The sequence below is a fragment of the Musca autumnalis genome, unplaced genomic scaffold, assembly GCF_047663935.1.
Source record: "Musca autumnalis isolate F117 unplaced genomic scaffold, ASM4766393v1 scaffold_1, whole genome shotgun sequence".
NCBI classification, from domain to species: domain Eukaryota; kingdom Metazoa; phylum Arthropoda; class Insecta; order Diptera; family Muscidae; genus Musca; species Musca autumnalis.
Window position 1 is genome coordinate 249,138,760 of NW_027411644.1, and position 10,436 is coordinate 249,149,195.

Consider the following 10,436-nt stretch of genomic DNA (forward strand, 5'->3'; position numbering starts at 1 on the left):
TTTGGGGCAGTTTGTGGTCGGAATGCTGTTACCATCGACCCTGTATTCAACTCCCTTCTATACTGCGCCGTCCATGTGGTGAATAGAGTGGCCGTCGATTTAGTGGCGGATATCTGCATATTCCTCGCGTGGAAAAAGGTGGTAAGATCGGTTAAATAGGAGTTCAGTCTTTCACAGATGTCATCAGGGTAGGTACCTGACGCCAGGATCGTACAATCATCCGCATACGTTACGATCTCAATGCCGTCTGGAGGGGGCAGAATACAGGAAAGGTAGAGGTTAAACAGTTCCGGAGATATCGCCCCTCCTTGGGGAACTCCCTGTTTCACTCTACGGGGCTTGGATTTCTTGTTTCTGAATTCCACATACGACTGGCGACCACACATATAGTTGATTATCCAACGTTTCAGACTTGGCCGGAGGGTGTCTGCTCGATGTTCTCGAACAGCGTGGAGTGCTTGACAGTATCAAACGCTTTTGATAAGTCAAGCGCCACCATCACTGTTCTATCACATGGCCGTTTCTGGTTGAGTCCTCGACAAATATGTGTGGAGATGGCGTGCAACGCTGTTGTCGTGCTGTGCTGCTTACGGAATCCATGCTGATGATCGGCAACTGGATAGCTATTTCTAATGCTGGGGAGGACTAAGGCCTCAAGGGTCTTCGCTACAGGTGACAAAAGCGAAATCGGCCTGTACGATTCACCTTTGCTGGCATTCTTGCCTGGCTTCAGTAGCGGGACCACCCTGCCCATTTTCCAGACTTCTGGAACAATAAGGGTGGCTAGCGACAGGTTGAGAACTTTAGAGAGATACTCCACTCCCGGCTCATCTAGCTGTTTCAACATTGCCATGGAAATTCCGTCAGGGCCCAACGCTTTGGATGATTTAGCGTTCCTGATGGCATTCGTAACATCATCCATTGTAAACTGTGGTGGTTCATCCTCGGCAGGAAGAGATCTAATGCGACGTAACACTTTTCTCTTCGCCCTGTCACTGTCGGGGTGCTCGACGAACAGTCGATTGAAGTAACTTGCACACCTCTTCGGGCCAGTCAACGTAACGTCGCCAAACGTGACTGAGGTCCTGTCACTTGTTACGCTTATGTTCGCCGACCAGCCTGTTAACTTCCAGTGTCAGATCCCTGACTCTGGGGTCGTCGGGGTTGGTTCGACGAAGCTCATCACGCTCATGCTAATCCGGTCGCCTCTGCTGGGAAATTTAGTCTTACTTCGGGTATTCGACTAGCTGGTATATGGCATTGATGATGTCTCGGAACGTCCTTTCCGCTACCCGAACATCAGAAGGATTGGACAATTCTCTGAATCGGGGTGCACTCACTGATATGGGAGAAGTCTCCCTTGTCCCATCTGGGATGTTTGTTGAACAATTATTAATACATTAGTGAGATGATCCTTATTTAGTTTGCATCTACTTTCACTTTGACGGGAAACTCGTGGAAAGAGTTGTTTAATCACAAAACGAGGGAAAACAAAGACAAGTTGACTTCAACTCACTTTTACCCATTTTTTTTTTAACATAAACATATCCAAAGCTTCAACGCAAATTATCTTTTAAGGCCAATATTTCTTGCCACGTCCAAAAGCATTTCATTTCTCCAAAAATATTTAATTTGTATAATATACAATCACAAGTCGAGTATTCTAAAAGCGTAAACCTTGGCTTCAGCTGTGTTAAATTTTCAAAAATATTGGTGATATATTCTTTCATTTTTCGTTCCATAATTCTTTTCCTCTTGCTATACTTTAAAACTATTACCAAATACTTGTAGTCGGACTTATTCTATTCTTTTGTTAAATAACTCACTCATTAAATTAATCACATAATATGACAGTTCTGTGGTCCCAACAGTCAACAAATAAATTGTTTACACTCTGCGATATTTACTTTCATGGTTTGTTTAATTTATTAAATTATCATATTACGGTAAACACAATTTGTTAACAACTTTTTAAAGTGTTGTTTTCGAATTAAATTAACGTTTCGGTACTTTGTATTTGTTTGTTCAACATTGTTTTGGGGTTATTGCCACAGGTGCTTTTGGCCACATTTGCCATGACCCTTTGACGACTCGTGTTTGTTTTTGTGCGGTTGGAATGGGTGTTTAAATTCTTGTGAAGATGTCAACAATTTTAATTTACTTTAAAATATGTATGTTTGTTTTGTTATGAAGCGTTGTGGAAAAAAAAATTAATTAAGAGAAAGAAGATTTGGTTGGTTAGTCCCAATTTACATTAGGCGAGTTTACTTGCGGCAATTGTCAGTTTGTGGGTGAGAGAGGGTGTTGAGAGACAAAGGGTTACCATATACCTCACCTCTCTTTCCATCAAACTGAAAATTGCCGCAAGTAAACTCGCCTAATGTAAATTGGGACTTAGTTTTAGCAGTCACGAAGATTGTGAGAACTCACTCAAAACGTTTTGTCATTTGAAATTTAAATTAGTCGAAAATACTTATTGTATTTTGTTTATTTTTTTTTTATTTAATGCTTAAAAATATCTCTGACATTTTGAAAAACATTGAACAGAATGAAACAAAATTCTTCTGCCAAGGAGATGCAGCAGCTACTGGATCATCATGTCTTCATTGTCAACACTGATCGCAAATCGTTATTTTCGCAAATTAAAACCTTGGTCTCCCAAGCCCAGGAAGTAGCCCTTAAGGAATTAAATCAAAGACGTAGTGCCTTAAAAGAACTATTGGAACGTGAAGACAAAATCTACGAAGAGGAATTCGCCAATAAAGTGAAATCACGTATGGACGACGACAGAAAGCAGCGCAAGGAAATTCTGTTACAAATTAAAGAAGAGAATGCCAGAAATGAAGAGGAATTCCTAAAGGCCAAACGCATTCAACAGTACATGAACAGTTGCTATGAAATTCGCGAAGCTGTGCGACATCAGGAAATGCTAAAAGTCAAAGAATGTCAACAGGAGCAGATATTGGAGAAGGAAAGAACCCTTAGGAGGCAGCAGCAAGACGAAGACTATTGGTTAAAGGTGCAGCAGAAAAATATGGAAGTAATGGATAGGCAACAGCAGCAAGAAGAGTCCCTAAAGAAATCCCTAACCAAACATGTGGCGGATACCTTAAAAGTTCAACTCGCTGAACTTGAAGAGAAAAAGGAAAGAATGTGCCAAGAAAGACTGGAAGAAAAACAACAATTGGATACTCTGCTGGAAGAAATACGTTTGGAAGAATTTGATCGCAAACATAAAGGCATATCTCCAAAGGTTTTGGCATATCGCAATGAACTTTTGGCTATGATGTCTCAAAAGCGAAGTCAGCAAGAAAAAGAACGTTGGGAAATTGCCGAAAGTCATATGGAAATGGTTAGGGAAATATCACAGCTGGATGCTAAGGATGCCCAGGCATTAATGGAGAAAAAGAAAGCATTCCATAAGGCCACTGTTGATTTCATCAAATATGTAAAACACTTGCGGGATATAGAGCAACAACAGCTGCAAATGTACAATCAGCGCATTGATGATTTAAATCGAGTTGATTTGTGCACCAAACGCAACATACAACGTGAGAAAGAACATAAAGCTCGCCTGGCTGCAGAGTGTTTTGCCGAATTGCGCAAACAAATTCAGGAACAATGTGAAAGGCGACTACGCGAAGAAGCCGAACAACGAGAATGTAAAATTCTCGAAAATCGTTTTGTACGCGATGAAAAGTCACGCCAACAAATACTTGAGGAGAGGCACAAACATCGTTTGGAATTGGATAAACAGATACTTCAGTTAAAGAAAATTAAAGCAGCAGAAGAAGAAGAATTTAATAAGGATTTGGAAAGAGCATCCAATGATCCGGAATTTTGTTCCCAATTGGCGGGACAATATATTAGGGAGGGTGTTGATTATTTGGAACCTCATGCAAATTGGAGTTTACTATCAGGAGGTCCCAGCAAACCATGTTGTCCAACAGCAATAGCAATAAGAGGAGATAATTTGTCGAAGTCAAAGGCGCCGGCAAAGACAATGAGTGCTGAGAAGAAAAACGACGTTTATCAAGGTAAATGCGCCGATGGCAGAGGTGATGAGGCATTTATTTAATATGTATTAGTTAATTTTTACGAAATATTAGAGAATAAATATTCAAAATCGATCAAATATAAAACAATCAGCGAATGAAGTAATAGTTCTCTGCGTATTCTAAATCATATTTAACATCAGAATACATATGGAGATTTCTGGGTGAAATATGACACTTTTTGAAAATTAGGTTTTTGATTTCCTTTATTTTTTACTGTGATGATGCTGCTCATCAGCAAAACATTTCAGTATATATTCAGATTTTTATCAACGGCCCCAGAGATATCGTGCCTTGAAATATTAATATTTAAAATAAATTTTTAACATTGATTGACCCCCTTCGATTTTCTTGATATATTAAGTTTGCCATTCCGTTTGTAATTCATCGAAATAATCATTTGCGACCATATTATATCTGTATATATGAGGAAAAGTCAAAAATTTTTATTATTCCATTTGAAAAAAATTAAAAATATTTTTTGAAGCTACATGAAAGATTTTTGGTACATGGATTGAGAAAAATTTCCCATTTTCAAATCTGTTCGAGATACTAATTTTGGTTATTGCGCGCAAAAGTTATGGCGGTTTCAATTCTGATTATAAGAAAAAATCTTATAACAAGTAAAAAAAGTATCAGTCGGCTTTGCCGACAGAGATATACCCTCAGCCTGTGTAGACTGAAATACTTTTTTTCCCCAAAAAAACATATGTATTTAGAGGGTTTTCAAAATTTTGGGCGTATGATCCGACAAAAGTATGGACAGGATTAAAGCTCAAAAATTTGCGGGGATAATGTTAGATAGGGCTTTTTTATCACACTAACTTACGGAATACATAATATCGCTGTAAACAGAGCCACTAGGAAAACCTTCGCTAAAAATGTCCCAAGGATCCTCGAACAGACCCTAAACCATACATAAATGTTGAACATTTGTGTGAGTGGTACCACAAGGATTGGACAGAGAGGACCCAAATTTGAACATAAACTAAGTTTCGACAATATATAGAGATCCAAAGTTTGGACCAAATCGGTTGCAACGTCCATGATAAATCGCGCGTACCATTTTAGCGAATATTTTCGAACTTTAGTGGGGGAGGTACTGGAAGGAGTGGACCAATAAGCTCCTCCTTCGAATTTCACCTAATATTCGAAGAAATATTATAATATCAAAAGTTTGGCGAACGCAGTATTCGGTTCCAGCTCTTCAGCCACTCCATATGGTGCCACAGGGGGTTTTAACAACTTTCGGGATGTTTATATCCTCAGCCTTTAGGCTAAAGAGGGTATATACACTTTGATACGACCAAAAATGTGCCTCATCGAAATAATGGTGTTAGACCCCAAGTATGTTTGTACGATATCCGTTTCAGACAATTTTGAGTAGATTTAGCAATGTCCGTCCGTCCGTCTGTCTGGCTGGTGCGCACGATAATTCTCGAACGGTTCAATCGATTCGGTTCAAATTTTGGGTATCGAAATATTTTGTCCAGATTTGATTTAAGTTCGAAGATGGGCCATATAGGTCAACTCCTTCAAGTACCTCCCCCACAAATGTTCAAAAATTGTAGCAAAACTTGTGCTACAGGTTCGAATATGGATTATATCGGTCCACTCCTTCTGGTACCTCCCACACAAAATTTGAAATAAGTGCAGTTTAGTGACACCTCACGAATCGTTATGAAATTTCTTGTGATAGGATGTTCGTGCGGCCCCCGTTACGTCATTGTAATTTTTTTTCGAGGGAAAGTCCATAGTTCCTTAGATAATGGCGCATACCCTGTCTGTCTGTCTGGCTGGCTGGTGCGCACGTTAACCCTCGACCGGATGAACCGATTTGGTCCAAAATTTGGCTTTCGCAATATTTTGCTCAAACTTAGTTTAAGTTCGAAGATGGGTTATATTGGTCCCCTCCTTCCGGTACCTCCCCCACAAAACTTCGTAAATGTTCGGAAAATTTGTGCGCACGATAACTCTTGAAGGATGTAACCGATTTGGTCCATACTTTGCACATCGTAAAATTTCTACCAGACTTAGACGAGGTTCCAATATGGACTCAATCGGTCCATTTTTCGGGTACCTTCCACACAAAATTTCGGAGAAGTTCAGTTTAGGACCTGTTCACGAATCGCTTTAATTTTTAATATAGCAACTTGCATTCACTGCCACCATATAACGCTATAAGCTTCATCAGGGGCAAGTCTATACTTCCTGAGAAAAAAGCCTAAAAGGTAAAAAACCCCTATGACATCATCATCGGTATAAATTTCCAAAGGATCTCCGAACATATTGAAACCTTATCTATGTCTAGTAGAAATTTCACGATGTGCAAAGTGTGGACCAAATCGGTTACTTCCTTTAAGAGTTATCGTGCGCACAAATTTTCCGAACATTTCCCAACTTTTGTGGGGGAGGTACCGGAAGGATTGGATATAACCCGATCGATATAACCCATCTTCGAACTTAAACTAAGTTTGTACAAAAACGGACGGACAGACATTGCTAAATCGACTCCAAATTATCTGATACGGATTTCGTCCAAACATACTTGGGGTGTAAAACCATTATTTCGATGAGGCACATTTTGCCCGTATGAAAGTGTATATACATCCGTTAGCATTCAGCATTTATAAAAAAAACTGTAGTACACAAACAGAAATCGATTCAGGATGTGGTTTTATGATTCACCCAAAAAAAAAAACTAATGGTCTGGACGATTCGAATTACTACCAAACATCTGTTGTTGTAGCAAATGTTTGTTTGATTGAAAATAAAAACAATTCTAATATTTTTCAAAACAAACAAGTTTGGTAGTATTTCGGACGAATTTGAATTCGAATCGTCTTAGTGAAACAGACCATAAGTAAATACATGTCTCCTTTTCTTTTGAATATTACCAGCAAAAGCCAATATTTGGATGAACTCTACAATGGTATTTAAAATAAATCTTTCTTTGAAAAATCAATTTACAGTGTAATTTTTACACTTTAAGTCATGGTAGAACAAGAAAAGGTAGCAGCAATACCCAGCTGACTGAACTGGGCTGTAATGTTAGTGTCAAATTCCATACGACATTTTATATATTTATTTCTATGTTCGATGTATATTAGGGATATATATATTTTTTGAAGAACATATTTATTCATCAGAAAAAAAACAAATGTCGGTAAAATTAAAATGCTTACAATTTCGGTAATTGACGATGTTACTCGGTAAGTTAGCGACCAATAAAAAGTAGTTGTAAAGTTCTACCGATAGCAACAGTGATTTCATCTTTTATTTGAACTTTTAATTCGTATTTTTGCGTTTTAATATTACCGATTTTTGTCGGTAACTAATTTTTTGAGTTATAGACAAAAATCGGTAATATTAAAAATATTATAGAGGCGGTACAATATTTGTTAATATGTGTGGTATATTTTTAAACTTGATAAGAATAAATCCCTAATAAACATGTGTTTTTTTGCTTTCAACAGAAAACGATTGAAACAGCTTCTCTTTTTTCAATAAATTACCAGCGACCCCAAACATTTTTGCAAGAATTCTACTTTCTGCGAGAAATTATGCATTTAGTGGAATGATATGGAAACATTCAAATTGAAAATCTAACGAATTTTCATTCAAGTTTTTCAAAATATTCAATCAAATGTGAAAAATTATTAGTTTTTTAAATTCCAATAATTTATAGACATTTCGTTATTTTGTTTACATATACGTTGACACTAACGTTTACAAACAAAAACAAATTTCTATGTGGTTGTTGTTGAGTTGTATTTGTTGTAGTATTTACTTTACCTGGTTTGTTCTACCATGAACTTAAAGTCATGGAAAACAAAAATCCCCCCAATTCCGATAGTTTTTATATTCCGTACCTAATATACATATACATATAATACACATATACCAATGGTGTGCACGGCCATCCACGGGTGGTTTCTGTAAAATACTCTTAATTTAATTAATTCAATAACACTTGGGCGTTTAAGTATTTTTTGTAATAATTCGTTAATAATTCATTTGTAGCACGATTTTAGGTAACATTAGTGCTTAAAAATGTATAAATATGTAAAGAAACAACAAGAAAAATTAAATATTAATTCTCCCTTAAATTGTCTCTTTTCCTATTTTGCTCACCATTTTCATATACATATAATAGACATATTTCAATTTTATTATAAAACTAACAAATGTAAAGTTTACATTGCACCAGCCATGCACGCGTCTTTACGAAAAAGTTAACTACAACTCTCTTTCCCATACAAAAACCCAAAATAGCATTCTCTTCTTGTGCACCATTGCGCTGATGTAAACAAAAGACTTACCTTCACTTTTCTTTCTTGATAACATCTCATCTCTTACGTAAATAAGATAATTTGTTTACCGGAAGAACGAAAGAGATCAATTGACAATGTTAAATAGGGGTGAGCACGCCTATGTGCTAGCACACAGGCAAATTGTGAAAGCGTACTCTTAGTTTTTTGTGAACCATAAAAAATAAAAAGTTTATGCAGTTTTTTATTTATATTTTTTAATAATTTGAATTGTGGACGATTTTAGACAACATTAATGTTTAAAAAATTTTTAAATAAGTAATGAAACATCAAGAAACATTAAATATTGTTAAAGATTTTCGGGAGAAAAAGTTTTTGCCAAACAAAAACCGACGGATCTCTTTTCTGAGGTACGAAATACGATGATAGAACAACGATTGATTTTTTAACTTATCGAACAAAAACACTTTGCAAATTTATTGTATTGGTAATTTTTTTAAGAAATATGTTTATGTTTTATATTTGCTTGTTATACCCTCAGCCTTTAGGCTAAAGAGGGTATTTACACTTTGATACGACCAAAAATGTGCCTCATCGAAATAATGGTTTTAGACCCCAAGTATGTTTGTACGATATCCGTTTCAGACAATTTTGAGTAGATCTAGCAATGTCCGTCCGTCTGTCTGTCTGTCGGTCTGTCTGTCTGGCAGGCTGGTGCGCACGATAACTCTCGAACGGATCAATCGATTCGGTTCAAATTTTGGGTATCGAAATATTTTGTCCAGATTCGATTTAAGTTCGAAGATGGGCCATATAGGTCCACTCCTTCAGGTACCTCCCCCACAAATGTTCAAAAATTGTCGCAAAACTTGTGCGCACGATAACTCTCGAAGGGAATAACCGATTTGGTCCATACTTTACACATCGTGTAATTTCTACCAAACTTAGATGAGGTTCCAATATGGACCCAATCGGTCCACTCCTTCGGGTACCTCCCACGCAAAATTTCGGAAAAGTTCAGTTTAGGACCTGGTCTCGAATCGCTTTGATTTTTGTTTACGCAAGTTGTCTTCGCTGTCTTCTATACGACGCTGTAAGTTTCATTAGGGGCAAGTCCATACTTCCTGAGAAAATAGCCTGAAAGTTACAAAAAACCCTATGACACCGTGTGTAGTGGTTGGAGCGCAAGATAACTCTCGAACGGATCTGTCGATTCGGTCCAAAATTTGGCTTTCGTAATATTTTGTCCAAACTTAGTTCAAGTTCAAAGATGGATTATATCGGTCCACTCCTTCCGGTACCTCCCCCACAAAAGTTCGAAAATGTTCGGAAAATTTGTGCGTACGATAACTCTTGAAGGGAGTAACCGATTTGGTCCATACTTAGCACATTGTGAAATTTCTACCAGACTTAGATGAGGTTCCAATATGGACTCAATCGGTAAACTCCTTCAAGTACCTCCTACACAAAATTTCGGAAAAGTTCAGTTTGGGACCTGCTCTCGAATCGCCTTGGTTTTTGTTGTAGCATCTTGTATTCACAGTCCCCTATAAGAAGGTACAAGTTTCCTCAGGGGCAAGTCCATACTTTCTGAAAAAATAGCCTGAAAGTTGAAAAACAAACCCTATGACACCATGTTTATGGGTGGAAGCGCAAGATAATTCTCGAACGGAAATGCCGATTCCAGCCAAAATTTGGCCTTCGTAATATTGTTTCTAAACTTAGTTTAAGTTCGTAGATAAGCCATATCGGTCCACTCCTTCAGGTACCTACCCCACAAAAGTTCAAAAATATTCGGAAAAATTGTGCGCACGATAACCCTTGATGGGAGTGACCGATTTGGTCCATACTTTACACATTCTCATAATATCTACAGGATATAGATCAGGTTCGAATATGAACCTCCCGTACCTCCCACACAAAATTTTGGATAAGTTCACTTTAAGACCTGCTATTGAATCACTTTGATTTTTGTTTGAGCTACTTACATTCGCTGACTCAATTACGATGGTAAAAGTTGTTTCAGGGGCAAGTCCATACTTCCTGAGAAAACAGCCCGAAGGGTGTACAAACCCCCCATGGCACCCCCATGGTCTATGTCGGTCCATTC

At 37.7% G+C, this 10,436-nt stretch overlaps 1 protein-coding gene across 1 annotated transcript; it reads left to right on the top strand.

Annotated features, from left to right (window-relative positions):
- Positions 1-2,447: 2,447 nt before the first annotated feature.
- On the top strand, positions 2,448-4,161 carry LOC141391177 (uncharacterized). Its single transcript, XM_073964085.1, has one exon. The coding sequence runs from the start codon at positions 2,549-2,551 to the stop codon at positions 4,076-4,078; it is 1,530 nt and encodes a 509-aa protein (XP_073820186.1). The 5' UTR covers positions 2,448-2,548; the 3' UTR covers positions 4,079-4,161.
- The last annotated feature ends 6,275 nt before the right edge of the window (positions 4,162-10,436 follow it).

What these genes read in the sequence shown, in the direction of transcription:
- LOC141391177 (XM_073964085.1), top strand. Translation starts at nt 2,549, where the DNA reads ATGAAACAAAATTCTTCTGCCAAGGAGATGCAGCAGCTACTGGATCAT.